This window comes from Leptidea sinapis, chromosome 1 (genome assembly GCF_905404315.1).
Source record: "Leptidea sinapis chromosome 1, ilLepSina1.1, whole genome shotgun sequence".
Taxonomy (NCBI): Eukaryota; Metazoa; Arthropoda; class Insecta; order Lepidoptera; family Pieridae; genus Leptidea; species Leptidea sinapis.
This window is the reverse complement of record NC_066265.1, coordinates 9,072,405-9,098,799: the sequence shown is the minus strand read 5'-3', so window position 1 is coordinate 9,098,799 and position 26,395 is coordinate 9,072,405. Positions and strand designations below refer to the sequence as shown.

The window sequence follows — 26,395 nt, the reverse complement described above, 5'->3', positions numbered from 1 at the left end:
CATTCTGTTTATAAACAAAGGCCCCGCCTAAAACCGGCAGTCTCTTTAAAAGTTAAGGTTGTCTAAGAAAAGAAATTGAGAAATAATATTTTTATTTAAAACTTAAACATCACCATACTATTGCATATGACCTAAAAAACGTACCATTGAAGGGATGTTATACCCTTTCTGGTTCACGTTGTATAGAAAAAACTTTTCCAGACTCGTCATGTAAGAAATATATTCCGCCAGATACATCGTTCACTACATTCAAAGCGTATTATATCCATATTTTATTGCCTATTTAAAACGGGAATGTTAATTTCAGCAGCTTCCGTTAATGCTCCGAAATCTTATTCGGTTTCGCGTCTCAACTCTTAATTAGAAGCGTTGTGCATTACGTGTTTTAATTCCTACTTTTATTAGTATCCTTTATTATTAATAATCAAGCACATATCTTCAACTAAAATAAGTTCTTCATTGTGAATTCTATCGTTCATTTGCATCTGCATTTGTTCTAAGACGCTTGTCTTCGTTACCGTTTGGTTCTTCCGTAAACAAAACAAGGAGAAATGTAATTAGATATTCCACCATGAAATATATTATTTGTTACAACCTCATAACAAAAGTAGTAACAGTAGATCAGTTTCAGGAATTTTCGCTGATATAACATCATTAATTTCATTCGGTCTTATCCATTACCAACATCCTTGGTGTAATGGCGAGTAGGCTCATATTGAGGTACTGGGAGAACCTCCACGCTAAACAAACGCCTTAGCACTAATGCTAAGTCTAAACTAATATTTAGGTTTTAAGCCTGGTTACTAACACAATAAGGATCTTTGTTATTTGATATTAAATTAATTATTATTATTATTATCGTCTCAGCCCACCGTATGAGGATATAAGCATAGAATAATAACTTACTTATTAATTTACTTATAAATGTATTTATCACCTTCACCTTGCAAAAGTAAGATAAGACATTGTAACGGATTATGCGATCGATGTTTTTCGGTCACATGCTGCAGCTAATCGTTCCGCCGATGTTTGATTTTTGACCCGCAAATTATTGTCGACTTTATCATTAAAACCTCTTGCGTGTTGTCCTGCAGATACCTTATCGGCTCAAATGACAGTTTGGTGGTTATCAGATAGCATGCTATCTAATGCGGTTGTCAAAATTATCTCATAGTAGAAATATGTTATTTACTTAGCTGAAAATATTGTAGAAATTGACAATGAACTATGTTACAAAATATTTGCAACAATAATTCTCATTCTATTATGCAGATATTCGCACTCCGAAAAAATCTCTATGATTCGTACCTTCGAAAAAATTTAACAACCAATTTGTTGTGTTGATGTAAAAGTGCACAATGCTGAATCACGAAATAAATTTTGCAAAACTTTGTTGTCACTATCCGAAGTTGCCAATAATGAACATATCCGATGACATTATAATATTTGACCATGAATTTGCGAGGGTATTATACTAAATATGTACCTAATGTAATGTGAGTAATCAGGAAATTGCGAATATGACGAATATATAGTATTTAGTAATGCATATTTTTTAACACGCCTATCTTTTCGTTCGATACGTTTTACTATGTATGTATGTTTACTATGTATACATATGTATGTATGTATGTTTATGTATGTATGTATGTATGTACGTATTACTATTGCAAAAAGATTCGTAAATACTCGGTATATTAGTAGTTCATTAACGATGTGTAGACGGCGTATTCCTGTTATTCAAACGTCAACACGAGTAATAGCCGATAGCGAACAAAGCCGGATAAACGCAAAAAGCGCCATAGCGTTGTGAAGTGCCACCATGACAGACATCGTCGTGTTTACTCTTTGTATCGAATATTCGATACGATTACGCGCAAAACATCAACCTAATGTAAATAATACATATAAAAAATAAAATAAAAGGCCTTTTTTTTGCATTATAACATTTCGTAACCTTGTAGCGACGGGCATAAAATAATATATTTTTGTTTTCTTAGAACTGCACAATTGCTTAATTTTTTCAATAACGATTACATATTTATTGTTTTAATGACCGATACGAGTCATTTTATGATTTTCTTTCACTAATAAACCATTCTAAACATAAATAAACAATGACTGATCTAAATAACTGAACATCGTTATAATGTTACGTAACACAGATTTTTTTATTTTTAAGCACTAGCGATGTTATTCTAAAAATCGAAAGCTGATAAGTAGAATCGAATACGTAGAATAAGTATTTCGCATTGGTTACTTGTGAAGAAAGCACCATATATTAATAACCACGTTGTGATTTTAATAATGCATAATTATATATATTTATAATTCTTTTAACTAAGTATAAAAATACAAAAAATAATTTAATAGAAAAATAATTGATGTTAGGTATTATTATAGGTACTATAATTTAGGTTGCTGGCAGTCTTTTGTTGTTGTGCGAAGTGACTGTTCGTTTTTGGTGTCCTCCCTGTTATTTTTATTCTGACCCGGCTTTTTAATTGGCAGTCCAATTAAAAATCTTACTGTCAACGTTTACCTGGCTATAAACTGGACTCCGATTGCTTAACGGTTAGTAAACAAGAACAACATTAGTCTTACCAGTCGAAACGGGGGAAAACGCTAAACACTCAATCTCGCGAACTAGTGGTGAAATTGTATAATTATAATGAACGTGTATCAGTCAACGATGGGCCTCTTTTACCATTGACGAAACCGAGAAAACGCGTTGCCGAAGCATTGGGAATAGGAAAGAGGACAGTTACTGAAATTCTGAAAGAGAAATATGGACCATCAGGCTGAGAAGATAATTTTTACTTACTTTACCAACACCGGAAAAAGGAAAGAGGGACAAGAAAATTGTTGGCGTTGATTCGCATTCAACCAGAATGCGTATCATGAGGTTTAGCGGATATGGACCGATGATACAGCGGTCTCCACCTCAAAAGTTCCATCGGGAAAAGGAGCCCGACTAATTATATGTCATGCGGGATCAGCTTCGCAGCAAGGTTTTATTCGAGACTACCTTCTCGCCTTCGCCTCTAAAACTAAAAGTGATTACCATGACGAAATGAACTTTGAGGTTTTTAAAGAGTGGTTCGAGAAGCTGCTAGTCAGCTTAGAAAACCCATCAAAAATTATAATGGACAATACACGGTGCATTGTCCATTATAAATCATTCTGTACAAGTTGATAAACCACCAACTCAGGCAAATAAAAAGGGAGAAATTGTCTCGTGGCTGGTAAGTAATGCTGTGGATGCAAGTCTGACTTTATTAAAAGTTGAGTTGTAAAATCTGGTAAAAGCAACTAAGCCGTCCAAGCTCCGCTACGTAATCGATGAACTAGCCCAAGAGCATGGACACGAAGTTATTCGATTGCCTCCCTACCATTGCCAGTATAACGCCATCGAGCTTATTTGGGCACAAATAAAGGGTCATGCAACGTGAAACAATAGTGAACCAACCTTCAGTACTCCTAAAATGATGACTCTGATTCAAACTGCGTGTGCAGAAGTCACTACAGAAGACTGGAGAAAAGTCGTAGAGAAAACAAAGAAAATAATTTTACAAGATTTTGAACGAGATGTGAGAATAGACAATATTATTGAAAATTAATTAATAATATCTCTGAGTGCTGACAGCAGTGATGAAGATGACGATACTAATAACAATTATGATAGTTCATCTGAATAAATGCATTGTTTTTGTTAAATTTGTAATTGTAAATGTAATTCCCATATTTTACTCCTTAAATTTAAAAAAGAAAAAATAATAATGGGACAGGGACTCACCTGATGATTTTTAAAATATACATATATTTCAAGTCCGTATCGATTCATGTACTGCAAGTCACCTCACTATGAATATAAAACTGACAGACGTCAAATGTTACCTATTAAAATGACTCTACTGTAAGATCAGGTGGTGAGCCGTAGGTACGCTCGCTTGTCCTCTACATCAATTATTACCTAAAATAAAATTGCATCAAGCTGACAAGCTCATAGAAAAAAGAGTAATAGCTGTGATTGTTTCAGTATATTATATTGCACTCTGTGGCGAATTTAATCAATTAATTGTGCGTTTTTCCATTAAACCATCAAGTAATTATAAATATTACGTAGTATTTACATTCTCTTTGATTATAAACAATTTTATAACAAATGCTCTTAGCTGATGTAACAACTAAAAATCTTTTATTATAGTGGTAAAGCCCTAGATGGCGTTTTTCATCAGAAGAGGATGTTCTAGATGCTAGAAAACAGGTACGACTTGTCCACAACCCCAAATGCCCCATAATTACCAAAATAAGTGTTTTTTTTTGTTTATAACTATGTCATATACACTTGAAAAATTATAAATATTGAAAATGAAGTTGAACTAAGAACCAGATCACAAGTGACCAACCCTGTAACAAAGGCATAAAAACAAAAAAAAAACTGTCAAAGTGTCAAATGTCAATGTCAAAAGTTAAATCAAATCCGACCGAGCCATAAACACAAAAATATTGTAAACTGCGAGAGACGTAAATCTCGCAATTTAAAAACTCATGTAAATACGTAGTGTCTTAGTATGTGCTAATACTAACTAATACACAAACAGATATTAAAATGGCACAATTACCCCTTGGAATTAAAACCCAAACTCAGAAACTTTGCAGCGTATATAAAAGAGCTTTACGGGATTTGGAGTCGTATTACGATAGGCGGTAGGTATCTTTCATTCCTAAGACCATCCAAACAGTGTTATGTAATGTTTTAATTTCCATTTACTTCACAGCTCAACATTCTGGAGGATAAACTTAATTTAAACACGCTATCAAAATATTATATACCAGCAATCACGTATTATTAATACAAACGTAATAAAAACAGTACTTTCATAAAATTATGATTAAAGTAACTATGTCTTAACTTATTAATAATTTAATAACTATGTCTTATATTATATTTAGATTTGTATGTGTAAAATAATAATAAGTAGACTAAACCTAGTTACAGTTATTTTTATGACATAGCAATTTTTTTTTAATTGTATTTTGTGCAAATATTTTGATAAGTATTCAGCCAAATACTAAATAACATCATTATGTTTCAGACATGTATATCGTTTCCAAGCAGTCTTGCTTCGTGACAGGTTTGACAAAATACTGGAGCTGAAGGATCAGAGAGAATTCAATAAACGCGTACAGGAAGAAGAGGATCTTCTGTTCAAGTATATTCACCCAATTCCAAGGAAATGTAAGCCGAGCATTATTCTTTATTTTACGAATTAATTCCCTTACTGCTTTGCCAACCTTTTTTGTATGAACACTATGTGGACACCCAGATCTTTTTCTGTCACAAACAGAGGAGGTCCTACCTATTAATAGCCCGGTACACAAATATTATAGTAATACCTAGCATATGGAGAGTTTTTAAAATTGCATTTGGCTCCATACCTACTTTGAGTAATGCATTCACAGCCATTCGGATCTCTATATCACCCCACTCCATTTTAATATCGCAAAATATTGTACAATGTATTGGCGCCAAAATGAGAAAACTCAATTAACAATCATATAAAAATGACAGATTCCAAAATCAAATGTAATAATATTTTCTTTATTTTGAATTGTAACCGTTGTTATGGCCAGACTTAGTATATATACTTTTGTTGTTTAGTTGGTTTGAAGTTTCACAGCCATTTGTTTTTCAAAGTAGGAGTTATTCATTTTGCTGACATTGGTATGAAGTTTGGTTATAGATTAACAGAACTAAGCTAACTAAAACAACTTTAACACTAGTGCTATATTTGTTTTGGTTCTTAACAAGGTAGGCACTGCCTAATTGCCTGTATGGTATGCATGCCTGGTATGTAATCTCAATGAAGAATCCAGTGACACTTTTCCATTATTAGTTAATTGGAAAATCTTTTTAATAGGTTTGTGACACTATTTTGTTGTAGTCTAAGTGAGCTGCACTCTACTTGTGCCATTTAAATTTAGCACCACTCCAATGAAGTGTTTCATTAACCTTTCTTAGTACTATTTACTGTTAGTTGCTACTTCCTTCTTTATTATTTTGTACTGTACATAGCTAAAATATTGGGCTAACAATACTTAACGGCTTATATTTCAAAGTGACAGGTTTAAATTGTGATGCCACTCAGAATTTTGGGTTTTTGAAGCATCCTGAAGAATCCTTTTGAAGAAGAATGGCACTGTAGTGTAATAGACAGGGTGAATCTCTAACCATCATGTGAATGTCATTACTCAGGTCCAGGTTTCTGACTGTTTGCAATATATTATTTTGAACTATCAAGAATTTCTATATGACTACTTGGTTTCAGTTCCACAATTATTATTTTGCTGGTTGAATACTGGGATACATATATTCAAATTCAATATATTTCTTAGGTGTCTTAAAGCTTAGTCTAGATCTGCTTTTGCCAGGTGCATACCATGCTATTGTACAACATCAAACTGGTACACACACTGTATATGTGGTGACATGGAGACCAGTTTATATTTATTTGCTTTGAATACCATTTAAGAAGTAATAATTTATCAGTTTAACTATTAATTATCTTTAATATGGGTTGCAAATAAAATAACTATACAACATAGTTGTAATGTGAGGGAAATAGTTATGGAGCTATAATTATATTAAGTTTATAAAACACTGTATAAGTAAATATTTTGTGCTATAAATTAATTCTTAAATTGACAATATTTAAAACTCAACTGATCTTTGGAAAACATTTCAGTTCCTCATAGTGTGGGTGGTGTAGCATACAAGCGGGTAGTGACTCCTCCTGACTGGGTCCTGGACTACTGGCACCCATTGGAGAAGGCTCAGTACCCTGAATACTTCAAGCGCAGGGAGCAACGTAAAAAGGAATATTTGGCTATTTGGGAGAAGGAACATGGCAAGCCTGGGTCTGATGAGAAACATCATTAATTTGTAAATAGATACAGTATCACTGTTTACTATAGAAAATATTATCAATCAATAATAACTGAAAATGAGTTTTATTACACAAAAAAGTGTTTTTAAAGGAGGATGGCAAGAATGGACCCACATAATTTAAAAATTAAGGAAGCATCGAACAAGTACAATTTTATATTCATTATAAACATAAGTGTATACGAAGTTTATACAAAAATTATTAACGCCCTAAGATATGGGAGTCAAAAGAAATAAATTATTATAATTTATTAGAAAATAAGTCATCTTGTACTAACGGAATGTTTTGCCCAATTGACATTTTTTTGACATGGCAGTCCTTGTCATTATATGGATATTCCGACTCCATGAAACTATTGATACCTACTCAAACCAGGAGTAGTTCACAATAAGATTATTATCGTTTTTTGATACTAAAATCAGTAGGTAACCTTTCACATATATACTATATTATCTTTTAGCAGACAGTAATTAGGTAAATTATTGATTGAACACTACATATTGATTAATAATCTTAGGTTATATTTTTCTTTTAGGTATATCTTTTTTCTCCCTCTGTTTTAGACTTACGATTTGCTTTTTTTTTAGTTTTGTTACATTCTACAATCATTAATAAGTTTCCGTGATGTACACCACTTCTTTCAGTGGGTCCGAAAATACAAGCATTCTCTCCATCCTCCTTTGAATTGTATAATGTCCCTAAAGGTGGTTTGCAACGGTCCACTCTCAATTCTTTCCAGTATACTTTATTAACTTCCTTTTGAGTCCGAGTCCGAAGTAAGTTTTTGCAACTTGATTAGCAACGAAAAGTCGGTGTAGAAATAAACTTATCGTCTGTTATTATCTACATCTAAGAATTCACACAATAGCTTCTGAATCTCCAAACACTTCAAGCACCTCTGCAATGCATGTGGTTAAATGGCTGGTAAAATTCTGATCTGAAGATCAGAGATGACTGCAATAGGTACTTTATATGTGGTTCGATCATGTCTTGTAAAGCGCTAGTATACTTCAAACAATGTTATACATAAAATGTTTGCCATCAATGAATAATTAATAATTGTTTCTTCCAATAGCAAAGTAGCTTTTATTAGCATTATAAGTATTATCAATCAAAGTGAATCACAAACTGACAAAGGTGCATGGTTATAGAAGAAAGAACACTTGTGCGGATGTCAACTCAGCATGTCTTAGTCTTCATCTAACTCTTCACTCTCAACTGTATAATGGCCACCAGATACGTGACAATGCAGCCAAGGATCTGGAACATAAAAAAACACCGAAATTATAACACAGGCACAGGCGAGGACATGGGTTGGACTTGTTATCTCTTATCTATCTTAGCACAAATTTGGAGGTAACAATATTGTATTAGAGCTTTAGTCCACGATAACGATATAACGAAAATAAAATTCTAAGCTAAAACTTATTTATCTTCATATAGTATAAAACTTCTGTACGTATGTTGACAGTGAAGTCCTCCCAAACGGCTGGAACGATTTGAATGAATTCTTGTTGCGTGTTAACAAGTGTTACATTGTAAACATAAATACTTTATTTAATGTAATCGTAATATTATAATACGACATACTATAATTGGTATATTTGTTTGTTGGAGGGTAGTTATGAAAAATAGAACTAGCTAACTGCTAGTCATTTTGCATGGCTTGCATACTGAAACGAACATAGCGGATAGAATACAAGTCACGCGAAGCGCCTCCCTGCTTCCCGCACATAACTGGAAGGCAGCCGAAAACGAGGATTTATGACCGGACCGGTACGTGTGGAGGCGCCTCCATCCGCCACTACTATCCATTCCGATGGCGAGAACAATTAATGTGTTGGCAAAGTCGCCTTTAACTAGAGCCCTTCGCCATATACTCGTAAATGAACTCCACAACAAAGTGGGCATTTTTGAGTGTACGTGGAGTGAACTCACAAGGGTATTGTTATATGTAGTATGTTATGGTAAATAGTAGTATGTTTAAGTTTTTTCTATTTCTGGTGTGATATATTATTTGTTATGTAATGTTTGATTGTATGATTAGTTTTAGTTTAATTTGATTGTTGTTTGCTGTGTTTGTTATTCTTGTTTGTTTGTAACTGTCGCATTAGGTAATACCTGTAATGATAGTTGCTATGTGGGTGAAATAAATAAATGAAAGACGGTGCACTCGTGTCGTAGATATTGGTTACGCTTACAGTTACGTCATCGACTCGCGGAAAGAATACGAAATAATGGGGCAATTTGTACGTTCCATATCTATCGATATAATATGGTAATTCAATTATTTTTTTACAAATATTTGCTATCAAGGGATTTTTATGATTTTTAAATGACGTAAAGAATTTATGTGTAAGTTTATATTATATGAAATCAAAAATTTCGTAATGTAATTGAATTAGAATACATTTAAACGGAGTATCGTAAGCAATTTTAAATGATTTATTTTCTATCCTTTGTAAAAATTTGTGGTTTGTCAAACAAGTAGAGGGTGTTTTTTTAACCTAGATAGAACTTTAAATTGTAAAAAGTAACACAAAAAATTTAATTTTGATAAAACATTTTTTTTTATTTGTTTCAGTATACTCTGACAAATCATCATGAATAGACTCACGCTTGAACAACGCTACGAAATTATCCAAATTTACTTTGAAAATCAGTCGTCGATTCGCGCAACTTATAGACGACTTCGTCATTTTTATGGCGTACATAATCGTCCATCTGAACAAGCCATTCGTCGAACTGTGGATAGATTTCGTACCACATACTCTCTAGAGGATGCAATAACACCAACACGTCGAAGGAATGTGCGTAGTGAAGAGAATATCGCCGCTGTAAACGAAAGTGTGGAAGAAGATCCAAATTTATCGATTCGTCGTCGGTCGCAGCAATTGGGGCTCTGTCCGTCCACTACGTGGAAAATTTTGCGCAAAGATCTCGGCCTACACCCGTATAAGATCCAGCTGGTGCAGGAATTGAAGCCACGAGACCATTATATGCGTCGTTCTTTCGCCGATTGGGCTCTAGAGCAGTTGGCAACTGACCCGTTGTTTTATCGCAAAATTGTGTTCAGCGATGAGGCGCATTTTTGGCTTAACGTGTTTGTTAATAAGCAAAATTGCCGCATATGGAGTGAGACCAATCCACAAGAGACCATACAGACTCCATTACATCCAGAAAAATGCACCGTTTGGTGCGGTTTTCACGCTGGTGGCATCATCGGACCTTATTTCTTCAAAAATGAGGCCGGAGCTCGCGTTACGGTCAATGGAGATCGTTACCGCACCATGATCAATGATTTTTTGTTTGAAAATATGGATGACATTGATCCGGAGGAGATGTGGTTTCAACAGGATGGCGCTACGTGCCATACGGCGAACGCAACCATCGACTTATTGAAATCAAAATTTGGCGATAACTTGATTTCGAGAAATGGACCTGTCAATTGGCCTCCAAGGTCGTGCGATTTGACACCTTTCGATTATTTCCTGTGGGGCTACGTGAAGTCACTGGTTTATGCTGATAAACCAGCAACAATTGACGCCTTGGAGGCCAGCATTGTTCGTGTTATTCGTGACATACGGCCAGCAGTGCTCGAAAAAGTGGCCCAAAATTGGACGTCCAGAATGCGCTTCGTCAAGAACAGCCGCGGTGCCCATATGCCCGAAATCATTTTCAAATGTTAATGTCACGTATTGATCTTTCGAATAAAAAAAAATTTTGATTACAATTTAATTTTTTGTGTTATTTTTTACAATTTCAAGTTATATCGGGCTTAAAAAAACACCCTTTATTACCTGCTCCAAATAGGACACACATATGATAAGGTCGGTCTTACGAGTGCACTATAAATGTTCAGTTTGGTTTTAGGGCTAATTTTACTCTTACGATTTAAGATTTGACTAAGAGCACCAAGAGCTTACGCGCCCTTGACACTAAGATAAGCAACGTGCTTAGACCAATTTAATTTAGTGTCCATAGTCACACGAAGATAGCAAACGGAGCGCCTCCATTCCACACTATGTCCTACGATCTCAAGATGAATAAGATGGTTTCAGCATTATACTCATTCAGGTTCAGCTTCCACTTAGTGAAGAAATTGTGAAGTAAATCAATAGATTTTTGTAATTGACAAATTATTAAATCAATGTCATCAGATGATGTGAAAGATGCGGTATCGTCAGCAAAGCAGTCTAAGCTTGTTCTAGGTTGTATTGGTATGTCGTTTAGTAAGGTATAACAAAAACGGGTATGGGCCCAAAATAGATCCCTGCGGTACACTAGCTGGCACTGTCTGGCACGAAGACTTAGTTTTACCAATGTGAACTATGAACTTACGATTCTCAAGATATGACTTGATGAGCTTAATAATAGCCTAGGGGATACCCATTATTACCAGTTTATGAAGAAGCCCTGATGCCAGACACTCGAATGCCTTTTGTACATCTAATAGGAACATTACAGTAGATTGGTGAAGATTGAGATTGTGGGTTACATGTTCGCAAACTCTAGCCAGTTGATGGGCTGTAGAATGTGACTGACGAAATCCAAGTTACTCATTAATAAGCAAATGCTTTTTGAAGCTGATATATTACCTTATAGACAATCTTTTCGAACAACTTCCCTAAGGAGGGAAGTAAACTAATGGGTCTGTATTTGGTTGGTATAAAATCATCCTAGCCTGGTTGTTTTAGTGCAATTAAAAAATATTTATAATTTTATTACAATTTGGTATTCATAAATTGAGATATGGCTACAGCACGTTACCTGTTAACTCCAGGGGCTATGTTAGTTACCTTAGCGATGAGAGGTCTGGCTAACGTGCACACCTCAAGTGGGGAGAAGGTAACTTTGTTGAGGTCCAGGATATGCGAGAACAGCGCGAGCTCGTTATGGGCGCCACGCGGCAGGTTCGGTCTATTCCTGAACTGATCCACCAGCATTTTGGTCTTCATCATCTGAACAGAAATTTAAGTTTGTATCCATAACATTGTCATATTTTGGGTTTTTATTTACAATAACCTTATCGAAACCATGAGTCATGATAGCGAAAATTTGCTTTTTATACGAGAATGAAATCATAACAAAGACACATCAGCAGTTCTATACATTATAATAAAATTTTATTGAAAAAGTACCACTGGGAGGCTTCCGTTACATAGATACCTACTAACACACGTATGAAGCTAATAAAGCGTGTTAAAGCAGTAATTTAGTTAAATTAAGTTCAGCAGCTTTTGCTGTAAAGTACGAGAATTTACTGACATAGATATAGCAAGAATTGTCTATTTTAGCTATTTTCATAGTGCAGCGGAAGAACATAATCCTATTAATATTATAAATGTGAAAGTTTGTATGTCTGGATGTATATTTGAACTTCTTTAACGCAAACACTACTGAATGGATTTTGATGAAACTTTGCAATAATATAGCTTACACACCAGAATAACATATAGGCTGTAATTCATAAAACTATTGTGTGAATTATCTATACATTGAAATAAAATTGGAGTGTCTGTTTGTAATATTGAAATAACCGTTTTTTACTAAATGTATATTATGAATACATATACGTACCGTATATGCACTAAAATAAATTTTTTTTTAATTTTTGTCTGTCTGCCTGTATGTCTGTTCTGTTGTTTGTTCCGTCTAATCCGTCGACTTTTATTGGCAGGTAGCTGATGCAATAAGGTACTCCTTAGGCTACGTTTCTTTTAGAAAAATAAAGAAATGTCCAAGAAACGGTCTAACTCTAAATAATTTAAATGGCAAAACAAGGTTTGCCGGGTCAGCTAGTATCTTCATACTTCAAAAAAGAGCTGTACCTATGTGCTATATACCAAATGAGCCCACGAGAATATCTAAGGGAAAAATTCTAAGATATTCATATTATGACCATGTACGGCCAATATTTTTATAGCAATCTCCTGCACGTACATAAACATTATAATTTATTCAGTAAAATTGCCGACAAACATAATTTAAACACTAGAAATAACTACAAGCTTATAGTGCCCCTTGGCATGCAATGGTATTAAATTTTACAATAAATTACCAAAAAGTGTTTCTGAATTATCAATAAATAAATTTAAATATTTTACTCAACGTACACTTATGTTGAAGGCTTATTAAAGCCAAGGACTCCGTGTACATAACAGTGAAGCATCAAAACATGCCGGTTAATGTGTAAATACATAGCCCCACAATATAAGCCGATCAGCCGCCATTGTGACATCTGCCATCGTCTGTGACGGCCGGTAAATAAACAGGGATTTACACGAAAAATTGGGTAATTTATGTAATGGTGTTCTAATGTAGATAAATCATCTGTTTCAAGATGCAGTGATTTATGATAACAGGTATGTCTTAAACAATATATTTTTAAAGTAGTGTGGAACACCACTTCATTACAAGTATCGTTCTCATCGTTGATCTGGTGCATCCCTGTATCAGTTCTAAACATTAACCCCCTTATTCACAATAGTCTGCTAACTTAAAGCATTGCTAATCCTCAGTCTGTCTTCTTCTATTGATCTAAGTCAGAATGAGAAAAAACACTCCTTAGCGGCTGTAAGTTAGCGGACCATTATGAATAAGGGGGTAAATCGCTTAGCAGAGTAGCTCAAATTGACAGTACTCTGCCAAAATTTCCATCACTTGTGTATTTATCTAGCAACTAAATCACTATAGAGCACAAACGAATTGAAGTATGAGTTTCGTGTAGGTATTCTTAAAAATAAGAAATATTAGTATGTAATTTTTATATCAGTTAGAACAAAGATACTGCAAACAAGACATGGACACAAATAAAATCCGCAATACTTACATTCAAAGTGTGTAAGGCTTTTTTATGTAATTTATTTATTTACTCATACTATGACTGCGATATTTATTTTTAATTTAAGAAACAATCTGACTACCAGAAATTAGAAAATCGGAGTTAAAAGTAATGTGGCTATATAGGTAATACTATGACTAATAACGGGACATAATATGTGTGAGCTGGTATCCCCCGTAACTAATCACACACTAGCTTCAAAGGTGCTTCACTTGTTAATATCAGGGCGCGGAGTCCTCCTTTTTTTACTCGTCCGTGATTAAAGTATTGAAGATTATGTAAACGATATTACAATATGGAATTGAATAGTATTATAGTTGTTTTTTTTTATGGTTCAGCCTTGTATTGTTTTACAGGATTGCATTATTTTATAAATAGGTATACCTTTTACGTAATTAATATGTATATGAATTGTATTTTTAGTAATTGACGTTGGCGAGCAATGTTGATTTTATGTTAATAAAATATTTTTTTTTTGTAGGACCCATAGATAATACACTTATATAACTAGAGAGTAGTCCCTGCCGCCGTTGCACATGTACGGTCTATATATCGTGTATGGCACAAGGCGCTCCTTTAAAAACTTCCATCATTTGGGCTTCCCGAAAGCTTATGCAAGTGGACCTCTAACTTCCTCACTGGGCGCAGGTCGTTGTCGACGGTTATTGCTCGAACCTGAAGCCCGTGAACGCTGGAGTGCCCCAAGGGAATGTGGGCGGCGGTGATCACTTCCAGGCGACCCGTACGCTCGTTTGTCCTCCTATTCCATAAAAAAAAGAGTAGTACCTATATTCTTTACTCTTAATGTCTACTGAACCACAACCAATGGACGAGAATTTTTTAAATTTCAATAGGTATGTATTTTGTTTAGTTAAGTTGTAAAATGAAAATTAAAAAATCTGCCTATATCTATGTAAGCGTTGGGAACATATATAGACAAAAGATATGTTCAGTATTTGCTGTTGAAACAGCTCATGTAAGCAGAATTCAGTTTCTAGAATGAAGGCATAAAAGGCATTTATTTTCTCAAAATTGATTTCTTTAGAATTCTTTTTGATGTCATTTCAGGTATTTGAAACTTCGGAAACAAATGGCGCTCTTAGAGAGAAGAAGTGGCGAAGAAACTCCCAGCATTTTTTTTTGCTCTCTTTTTAATAAAATATACAATATTGTACGGTCACTTCTATTGCTGTAAAATAATCATTATCTAGTCCCATGCTGTCCGATCACTTTGATATTCAGCGGAGTAATAAGATTTACGACAGCCATTTTTTTATAAAACATTTAAATTTATTTATAGATAATGCCTGAACAGTGGCTGGGACTTCATTTTAAAAGTGTATACATTTACCTATAAAGCTATAATGTATCTTATGAAGCCTACTAGAGTTAGTTACAAGCAATCTCTTATTTCTAGTGTAATAATAATGAAAATCACCATTAAGAGCAAAAAAGTGACGATTTTTGGGAACGTATATTAAATTATCATAAATCATAAATGTAGTGACAACAGAGTCATTATATTTATTTCTTTAAATTTTGTTTGAGAGACTATCTAAAACCAAGCTGATATATAGCACGAACAGTTCTCTTTTGCAGAGCAAACACTATATCAAAGTTAGCAGCATGATCCCACAGTAAAATACCGTACATAATGGTGATGTGAAAATAACTGAAATAATAAGTAATCTAGTAGTCGCAACATTCGTGTACCTACTCCCTATTCTTTCTAACGGCGTATTCCGCAGACCTGTCTATCTGCTAGTTAACCAATATTATGAGGACCCCACTGAAGCTTTTTATCTAACGTGATACCCAAGAAGACAGTAAGTGTCCACAAGTTCCAATCACTGGTCATTTATAAGCACGTTGGTTTGTACCTCCGGTGTGTTTTGTGTAATGAACCGTAAACACTGTTTTATTACTGTTAAAGTGCAGATTGCAGTGCTCTAACCAGTGACGAATAATCTGCACATAAACATAACATTGAGAGTGTATTGTTTAATTCGTCATCATCGTGGTCATCTGGAAGGCAAAGCCAAATTGGCTTCAAAGAAACTGGGCGTCATTAATAGAGCACGGCAATACTTCAAGCCGGCCCACATTCTAGCGCTCTACAAAGCGCAGGTCCGGCCACACACGGAGTATTGCTGTCATCTCTGGTCTGGCGCACCCCAGTATCAGCTCGATCCATTTGACCGCGTGCAACGCAGAGCAGCTCGAATTGTCGGGGTCCCAGTGCTCTGTGAACGGCTGGATCACTTGGCGTTGCGTAAAGACGTCGCTTCATTCTACTGCATTTATCACGGGGAGTGTTCCAAAGAGCTGTTTAATCTGATTCCTGCCGCCGAATTCCACCTTCGCACGACACGCCACAAGTTAGGATATCATCCTCACCATCTGGATGTGTGGCGGTCCTCCACAGTGCGGTTTTCAAGGAGCTTTCTTCCACGTACTACAAAGCTGTGGAATGAGCTTCCGTACACCTTCCTTAAAGGCCGGCAACGCTCCTGTGATCCCTCTGGTGTTGCAAGAGATTGTGGGCGGCGGTGATCACTTAACAACAGGTGACCCGTACGCTCGTTTGACTTACTATTCCATAAAAAAAAAAAAAAAAAAAAGCTTTACTTTAAAAAAAGTATCATCAGCAAACAATACAATCTCGTGGCCATCATCTACCACAAACGGTAAATCGTGAATGTATATAAGAAACAAGAAAGGACCGAGAATAGAATCCTGCTGAACACATTGTTTAACACACATTTGACATAAGTTTGAAATAGTAGTAATTACAGTATGGCGATTTGAAAGCGAACTGTTGCATAAACAAAGTTGATTTTGGCTATCTCCATTTTTTTACAAAATTGTAGCCGTCATCTGTCAATCTGTCAATGACTGCACGTGTCATACATTCGAGTGAATCGCGTGAGTGCGTTGAGTTGCGCTAGGCTGAATGATATGATGTACGGTACAAACACAATTCATACACACCTGTTTATGGATGTCATGGCAAGGTTCCGTGAATATTATCATAACAACTATGTGGAATGATGACAACAGAATTTCCAACCATATCGAGTGCAGATTTGATGGTTCTGTAAAAATTTATGTTATTAATCCAATGAATACATTTTAATGAAATTAAATGTGCTTAGGTATATGCCTGCTTACCTCTTATAAACAGCGCTATCTTTTGTTTTCTTTTTTTTTATTTGCTATTTTGTTATGCATGTATGCTCTTAAATTAATTGAAAGTTATGTTGCGTAGCAACCCTTCGAAGTATATGACGAGAGTTGTCAAACTTCAACACATTGTTAATTTCAACAGCTCCGTCAGCAATACTCGTAGCTCAGCGGAAAAGTGTTTACTTTAGACGCTGTAGACCCGGGTTCGATACACCTACCAATGTATAGATTTTTTTGGGTTTTGTAAAGTTAAAGGAAATTTCTAGTAAGTTCAGGATCAAATCGAACAGAAAAAAGGGGATGGAAAATGTGTAAGCAGGATAAAAATAGTTAAAAGAATTTTCTAGTACAATTTAAATTTAAAGGTCGAATGGGAGAATTATTTTGAAAATAGAACGGATCCGGGGGTATATAAGCCGTACTAAGCATGGCCTACGGCAGTTCTAGTTCTGACTCGAAAGTGTAAAGAAGAAGTAGTGAAAAGTGGAAGTGCTCCAAGAAGAAGAAGATAGAAGAGACTTAGTGTTCGGTGCGGTGTGACGCGTTGAAGGTACCGCCGCCCACAAGAGACCGGCGAAGTGCAAGTTCAGAAAAAGTGAACGCAAATATAGACTCGTTCTTATAAGCGGAGTATTATTTCCAATCCCTGACCCACTCCCGTGTCAATTGGTGTCAGAAGTGGGATTGGAAAGATGCCATTAGTGCCCAGGAACGAGAAGGGAGTGACCACGCGTGCGGGAGCAGCTGCAGCGGCAGAGGACGAGTCAGAAACATCCGGCTCTGGACTCAGTGCGACCGTGTCAGCACCGCAGGCTCCTGCCGTAGACATCAGCGTGCTCATGCAGCAGATGGCCTCCATGATGCAAGAGCAAGCGCGCCGACAGGAGGAGCAAGCGCGCCGACAAGAGGAGCAGTTGCGGGGTTTGAAAGAGGAGCAAGCGCGCCAACAGGAGGAACAAGCACGCCGACAGGAGGAGCAGCTGCGAGGCCTGCATGAAGGCCTCTCCAAATACATTTTATCCTTTGTGCAGAAAAACTCCACCCGTATTGACGCTGTGGAAAAAGAGATCGCCCGGATTGACAGTGTGGAAAAGAAGATGGACAAAGTTGAAGAGAACTTTCCACGGAAGATGGGAGTGATGGAAGTTACCATTAATCAGCTCAGTGGGAGGGTCGTGTGTCCTTCAGCCAACACAGGAGTTTCCTGCGGAACCACATCGAGCAGAAATTTAAAAGTACCTCCCTACGACGGCATGTCTTCCTGAGCTGCCTTTAAGCTACAATTGGAGACGGTCAGAAGAGCCTGCGGTTGGAGTGACCAAGAAGCGCACTCTGCCCTCACACTAGCGCTCCGTGACGAAGCACTCTCCGTATTGGAAGCACTCGGCGCTGGGAAGGAGGAAGTGACCTACACAGACCTTATTGACGCGTTGGAGGCACGCTATGGTGATAAACACCTCGAACATGGGTACCGAGCGCAACGTAAGGACCGCAGTCAAAGGGCCAGCGAAACTATACAGCAGTGTGGTCCGTGGAAGCCTAGAAACTAGTGCGTAAAGCATATCAGTCGTCGCCAGCTGCAATAGAAGAAATGTTGCTCCAAGTTTTCATCGATGGAATACGGGACGCCGAAGTTAGAGCAGCCGTACGATTGAGTCATCATACCAGCTTGAAGAAAGCGGTGGCACATGCGTTGGAAGTGGAAGCGGTTCGCCACGATTCTCGGGCGTTGAGACTCCGCAAAATTGCATCAGCAGATTCCAGCCGAAGGCAAGCATATAACCCAGTATGCTATGGTTGTGGGGAGCGAGGACACATTAGGAGCACTTGCCCCAGGCGTAAGAGCATAACGCAAGGTAGGAAGGATGCGGCGGTCTCAACATCACCGCTGGAGCAGCAGAAAAACTTGAAAAGGCCAGGGCAGTGGGGTGGGCGCTGGCCGGTAGAAGCAAAGCAATGGAAAATCTTGCCGTTTCACTTTGGATACGGGAGCCTCACGTACAGTCGTTAGCCAAAGAACGCTAGAGAGCATCGGAAGACGACATATGCGAGAAAATGTAAACTTAACACTCACAACAGCTACCGGCCAGCGCATACCAGTCCAGGGAGAGAAGATCGTTGTACTGGCAAAAGGTGGTAATCGCGGATATCACAGATGACTGCATCATTGGGTTGGATTTTCTTCGAAATCATCAGTGTACCATTGACATGAAACATGGTGTATTGAAGCATGGAGGTGAAGAAATTCCAATAAAAGGCGGAACTGTTGGGAAAGTGTTGTGCTTAAGAGACACTACTTTAAATCAGAGATCGCAGACCGTAGTCCCGGTAGTCCTGCCAAGGGATGACAGAGGAAGACCTTGTAAATGCGCTATAATAGAAAGAGAGACATCGGACACGACATGGATCCCAGCCAGGACTGTTGTGGGAAACTCCCAGATTGCGATGGTTCCCGTGTTTAATCCTCATGAGGACAAGCAAATCATTAGGAAGGGAACAGTGATCGGAGCTTGTGAGGACATAGCTTGGTTAAGAAAGTGTGAAGAAGGGAGGAAGACCGTAGCTGCAAGCCAGGATGTGAACATACAGAAACTTCTGGATGGCTGTAAGGACAATCTTACCAAGCTATAGTTAATAAAAGCGAGAAATTTCCTGCTACGCTACTACGGGATTTTCTCAAAGAACGACGGGGACATCGGAAGAACTGGTTTGGTGAAACACAAGATCGACACAGGAGACACTGTTCCGATACGGCAAAGACCAAGACGTATTCCGTTTGCACGCGAACAAGAAGTGGAAGACATGATTCGGGATATGAAAGAAAATGGTGTGATAGAACCGTCATCGAGTCCATGGTATTCTCCAGTGGTTCTGGTAAAGAAGAAGGATGGATCAACTAGATTTTGTGTGGACTATCGGCGTTTAAACGATGTAACTAAGAAAGACAGTTATCCATTGCCAAGAATCGATGACGCCTTAGATTCACTTTGTGGCATGACGTGGTTCTCTACTCTGGATTTGAAAAGTGGCTACTGGCAAGTCGATCTGGACCCTAAAGACAAGGAGAAGACGGCTTTTTCAACCGGAAAAGGGTTATGGCAGTTCAAAACAATGCCCTTCGGATTATGCAACGCCCCAGCTACTTTCGAAAGGTTGATGGAGCATGTGCTGGCAGGTATGTTGGGAGAAACCTGCCTTGTCTACTTGGATGACATAATTATTATGGGACGAAGTTTTGAAGATCATCATAAGAAGCTCGAAAAAGTCTTCGCAAAACTGCAGGGTGCCAACTTGAAGTTGAGTCCAAAGAAATGTTCCTTCTTTCAACGTCAGATGAATTACTTGGGGCACGTTATCTCGGAGCAAGGGGTTGCGACGGATCCTGCCAAGATAAGTGCTGTCAAGGACTGGCCGACGCCGACAGAAAAGAAACATGTGAGAGCATTTCTAGGACTATGCTCTTATTATCGGCGCTTTGTGAAAGGGTTTTCCGATGTTGCTAAGCCCTTACATCGACTGACGAAGGAGAAAAGAGCCTTTTCATGGGATGAAGAATGCGAACAAGCTTTCTTAGAGTTGAAGTAGAGACTGTGTGAATCACCTATCCTTGGATATCCTGACACAGAGGGAAGATTAATAGTGGATGCTGATGCTAGCAACACCGGAATTGATGGAGTATTATCTCAGAAGAGAGGAGATCAAGAAGTTGTAATTGCATACTTTAGCAAATCTTTATCGAAGCCGGAGAGAAACTACTGTGTAACTCGTAAGGAGTTACTGGCCGTGGTAAAGACATTACAACATTTCAAAAAGTACTTATTGGGTCGCAAAGTCCTCGTTAGGACTGATCATGCCGCCTTGAAGTGGTTACTAGAATTCAAGAATCCGGAAGGACAAGTGGCCAGATGGATTGAGCAACTTCAAGAGTATGACTTTGAAATCGAGCATCGAGGAGGAAAAAGTCATGGAAATGCAGATGCGTTATCTAGAAGACCTTGTCCGATGGAATGCAAACATTGCATTCGTCAGGAGGAGAAAGAGAATTCTATGATCCGGCTGATCAGAACAGATTCGATCGACGAGAACTGGAGCAACGATGCAATGAGGAGAGCTCAGGAAAATGATAAGGATCTTCAACCACTTTTACATTGGCTAGCAAGTGGATCACTTAAACCAAAATGGTCTGAAGTGGCTAGACACAGTACGGCTACCAAGAGTCTCTGGGCACAATGGAATAGTTTGGTGATGCATGACGGGTTGCTTTGCCGGGAATGGGAAACCCCGCAAGGAAAGGATTGCCATCTGCAACTGGTCGTTCCCAGGGAGAAGGTGAACGAGATCCTGAGAGCTTATCACGATGGTTCTTCAGGTGGACATTTGGGAATAAGAAGAACTCTCATAAAAATTAAAGAACGATTACGCTACGATCGAAGAGCTAATATTCCTAGTTTTGAAGAGGGAACCCTGATTTGGTTGCACAATCCTGTAAGGCGAAAGGGGAAGTCTCCGAAGCTCCAACCAAGTTGGGAGGGACCATACAAAGTAATCACAAGGATAAATGATGTGACTCTCAGGATCCAGCGTACCCCTCGAAGTCCCCCGAAAATCGTACATGTCGATCGGGTGGCTAAGTACTACGGAAGCAACGATGATCGGGACGATCACGTCTTGGGAGGGAGCAGTGTTGCGTAGCAACCCTTCGAAGTATATGACGAGAGTTGTCAAACTTCAAGACATTGTTAATTTCAACAGCTCCGTCAGCAATACTCGTAGCTCAGCGGAAAAGTGTTTACTTTAGACGCTGTAGACCCGGGTTCGATACACCTACCAGTGTATGGATTTTTAGTTAAAGTAATTATAAGTGATTGTGTAGTTAAAGTAAATTTCTAGTAAGTTCAGGATCAAATCGAACAGAAAAAAGGGGATGGAAAATATGTAAGCAGGATAAAAATAGTTAAAAGAATTTTCTAGTACAATTTAAATTAAAAGATCGAATGGGAGAATCATTTTGAAAATAGAACGGGGTATATAAGCCCTACTAAGCATGGCCTACGGCAGTTCTAGTTCTGACTCGAAAGTGTAAAGAAGAAGTAGTGAAAAGTGGAAGTGTTCCAAGGAGAAGAAGATAGAAGAGACTTAGTGTTCGGTGCGGTGTGACGCGTTGAAGGTACCGCCGCCCACAAGAGGAACAGCGGCAGACCAGCGAAGTGCAAGTTCAGAAAAAGTGAACGCAAATAAAGACTCGTTCCTATAAGCCGAGTATTATTTCCAATCCCTGACCCACTCCCGTGTCAGTTATTAAGCCGATAGACAACAAATTGTAGACATAAATACAATGAATGAGAAACTGGAGAGACTCCGTACAAGTACAATTACACCCTATTTACTTAGTAAATTTAGAGTTCCTCGAGGCAGTCTTATGGGACTCTTACCATTTTTAATAGGTGGCAAGCAGACATATTATGTCTGCTCGCGGGGGGTGTGTAGATATATTTTTTTCGTTAAATATACACAAGACATGCTACACGATGCACATGAAAGGTAATTTAACGGACTATAAAAGTAAAAATATTTAATTTTAAAACTATCTGTGTAAAATACGACAACCCGTCAAAATGCGGTTAGCCGTAAAAATTGTCTGTAGGAGTCGATTTAAAAATTCTTTTTTGTATTATCTATTATGTTTTAGTAACTATTCTATTACTAAATAGTAACTTTGAAGTATGTTTAAGTTATAAAAAACTACTACATTCATTAGTAATAATCGAAATGTAATCTGTAGGTAAATCTAAAAAAAAAAATTATGACAGCCCTACTTTATACGAAATTTGTTTGAATTACGCAGTATCTATTGTTTATGTTATTTAACAAAGCGCTAGCTTGTTTAAAAAGAAAAGCGTCGACGTTCGTCTTTATAAACAAACCCAAATACTTGAACAGCAATAAATTATGTTGTAACCCGAGCTCGTTGCGTCATGCGGTGACCTTGGTGTCGATTGTCCTTATATGTAGAGGTGGGCGTTATAACACAACACATTATATATTTTTACAACAGTATAACACATTATAAAATTTGCCACTAGCCTGTTATAATATAAACTAGCTGACCCGGCAAACGTTGTTTTGCCATATAAAGTATAATTCACACGATAGTTTTATAAGTAATAAAATATTGCCTATACTATAGCCTGTACATCATTTTGTTCTATTGTCAATAGTTTTTGCAGCGCACGAAAAAATAGGTTTTCGATTTTACACCTTGTGTTACAAAATAGCAATTTTATTACGAATCCCTAATTTTGAAAAAAAAATAAACATAGCCTTCCTCGATGAATGGACTACCCAACACTGAAAGAATCATTCAAATCGGACCAGTAGTACCAGAGATTAGCGCGTTCAAACAAACAAACACTGCAGCTTTATAATATTAGTATAGATTATTTCCATAGTGTTATAATTCGTTTGAAATTTAATTACAGCGCCATTTATGCACACGAGCGGAGAGTGGTGCGTTTCTTTAATGAAATTAAAATTTTGTATAATTAATATTTTTAACGTTTTGAAGTAAAATTTTGGCAAAAACTAGGTATAGTGTGAATAGTAAATTAGTTGAGTTGTTATTATTAGTTTTTTATGTAAAAAGACAATTTTTGTGTAAAAAAAAAGTTTTGTGAATAGTGTAAAAATATGATTAGTTCATGGTTTCTGGAACTCATTAGTCGTTAAGATTGTTCTGTGTAGGTACTTAGATAGGTATAAATATAAAAATAAAGTAGGTAAGTCATATCGCGCCAAATCAATGGAACAATTTGGAACTATTTTACCGTAGAAAATAATGCTGAAAATAAAGCATTGTGCAATTATTGTAAAAAGACTTTGTCGTACAAAAGTACAATAACCAATCTTAAATTACACTTAAAACAAAAACATGTTGTTGTTCACGAAGAGTTCAGTAATGCTGGTAGGAACGCTAATATTGAATGTGGTGAAAGTAACCATGGTGGTGGCGTTACTTTCAGTGGTGGGCATGTAACAGCAGCTTCTGAGACTGACCAGTCGCTTTTAGTTTCAGTCCCCGGACCCTCCACCCAATCAATGGCGATCGACAATCATCACATTGATTTAGCTCCTCTAGGCCCTCCAAATAAAGTCCAAAAGATGATGTCCACCTATATTCCCCGAAAGCTACGTCCTACAGAAAAAGCTCAAATGGACGAGTCCTTGTTAAAAATGATAACCAGGGACTTTCAACCTTTTGATATTGTCAATGATGAAGTTTTCAGAGCTTATAGTCGAGCTTTCAATCCGAGCTATGACATTCTATCTCGTAAAATGCTATCCAATAGATTACTAAGTGCAAAATAGGAAGATAAATTGAATAATATTAAACAAATAATAAAAGAATTTTGCTAAAAGATCTGTCTGACCGTGGATTGCTGGTCATTCCGAAGTATGGAAGCGTACATAGCCGTTACCGGACATTTCATACATATTGAAACATTAGAGTATGTCTCTTTTTTGTTGGAGTGTAGTGCTTAAGAAGGCCCGCATACGAGTTCAAATATAGCTCAGCAGCTGAGGAGGATTGCGGACTCCTAGCAGATCAAAGATAAGATAAACTTTTTGGTGACCGACAATGCGTCTAATATGGTAAACGCTGCTAGCATACTAAACTGGTTTCATTTTGGATGCTACGTTCATAAGTTAAATCTAATAGTCCAAGAAGCTTTGAGCCTACCCAACGTAGCATCCACAATTACTAAGGTACAAAAGACCGTAGCGCATTTTAAAAGGAGTTCCCAAGCGAAGGATAAACTTTTGAAATATCAGGTAAATGCCCAAGATGTTACTCACGGCAATGCAAAAACTGTGAAGATGTCAGTTCCCACCATATGGAACTCGACGTATCTGATGCTGCAGCGCTTCTCAAATCTACAGGAGGCACTAAGGGCCACTCTGGAACCTAAATGCAAATCTGCCTGTTATTCCGATGGAAGAAGAAGAAGAGTGGACATGCATCGAGGGATTCATTATTGTCCTAAAGCCTTTTTATGAAGCTACACGATGTGCGCTGACAAATACTTAACAGAAAGCAAAGCACTTGTAATGACACAGGATTTGACTTCTGTATATGAGCGACTTTTAAAAAAAGAATTATTTGCGCCTGTTAAACAAGTGGTGCAAACTCTAAAGGCAGGACTTAGTTCACGATTTAAAGATATTGAACACAATGAAGCCATTGGTTTGTGCACCTATTAGACCCTAGGTTTAAACAAAACGCTTTTAAAAGTCAAGATGCATTGGCAATTTTAAAATGTGTCATAATTGAAAAAGCCGCCGAGTTACTTCATACCACGATAATATTGCTTCAGTGTTACGGTATGGAGTAATTCAACAACTATTTCAAATATTTTTCTGGCACAAAAAAGTGTATAAGTGTTCTATGCAATGTCGGTCCTCTGGAATTGTGTAGACTGTGAGCAGACTCTCTTCAAAAAGTACCATCTCTTAACGCTTACTAACCTTTGTATATTAGGAATTAGTATGTTTATTAAAAAACATGGTAAACATTTCGCGCAAACAACTATTCTATTCATATTTGTGTTTCCTTACTGAGACGCAGATATCTCGACCTAGCGATACGTCATATTTAACGTACCCCGAGTACAAAATTGAGCACAATTTTTTGCCTCATGCCGGGGTATGTGTGTACGTTAGGGAGGATATCTGCTGTCGCCGTCTCGGCAATTTTGAGGGTAGGGACCTGTCCACTCTTTGGCTCCGCGTAGATTTAGAGGACCGCGTCCGCATCTATGCGTGTGTCTACAGGTACCACAGTGGTAACGCAGACACCGATCATCTCATAGGCTGCGTTCAAGCGGCAATTGACGACGTACTTGCACAGATCCCCTCCGCTGAAATCGTAGTCTTGGGTGATTTCAACGGGCACAATGCCGAATGGCTTGGATCACGTACCACAGACTACGCAGGGCGATCTGTGCATAGTTTTGCATTGGCGTATGGTCTGTCCCAATTGGTTGAGTCGCCAACGCGGCTCCCGGATGTGGATAGCCACATGCCGTCCTTATTGGATCTTGTGCTGACTACACATCCCGATGGTTATCAGGTCTTTGTCGACGCCCCTCTCGGAACGTCCGACCATTGCCTGGTCAGGAGTGTAGTGCCTATCCGACGCCAACGTCGCAGACCACCAGCGACCCGCCGCGTTTGGCACTACAAGTCAGCAGATTGGAATAGGATGCGTTCCTTTTTTGCATCCTACCCTTGGGGCAGGGTTTGTTTCCCTTCGGATGATCCCAGTGCCTGCGCCGTTGCAGTAGCCGATGTGATACTACAGGGTATGGATATTTTTATACCAAACTCTGTAGTACCCATCGGTGGCAGATCACAGCCC

General features: G+C 37.7%; 2 protein-coding genes and 1 long non-coding RNA gene across 3 annotated transcripts in view; 1 reads left to right on the top strand and 2 right to left on the bottom strand.

Annotated features, from left to right (window-relative positions):
* LOC126971262 (putative odorant receptor 71a) overlaps nucleotides 1-3,834 on the bottom strand; it is a 54,742-nt gene extending 50,908 nt beyond the window's left edge. Inside the window, exon 1 of the mRNA XM_050817503.1 lies at nucleotides 3,797-3,834. The gene's annotated coding sequence lies outside the window, so the exon portion shown is untranslated. The remainder of the gene's footprint in view (nucleotides 1-3,796) is intronic.
* A 640-nt stretch (nucleotides 3,835-4,474) lies between these two features.
* LOC126971993 (NADH dehydrogenase [ubiquinone] 1 beta subcomplex subunit 9) lies at nucleotides 4,475-7,008 on the top strand. The gene is made up of 3 exons (XM_050818557.1): nucleotides 4,475-4,710; nucleotides 5,100-5,242; nucleotides 6,750-7,008. Exons 1-3 carry the CDS (start codon nucleotides 4,613-4,615, stop codon nucleotides 6,941-6,943), a joined length of 435 nt encoding a protein of 144 aa, XP_050674514.1. The 5' UTR covers nucleotides 4,475-4,612; the 3' UTR covers nucleotides 6,944-7,008.
* Nucleotides 7,009-8,015: 1,007 nt separating this feature from the next.
* LOC126972444 (uncharacterized) lies at nucleotides 8,016-16,891 on the bottom strand. Its single transcript, XR_007731142.1, has 3 exons — nucleotides 16,786-16,891; nucleotides 11,750-11,911; nucleotides 8,016-8,210 (listed from the first exon to the last, which is right to left on the bottom strand). It is a non-coding gene; the product is annotated as an uncharacterized LOC126972444 (long non-coding RNA).
* Nucleotides 16,892-26,395: the final 9,504 nt, after the last annotated feature.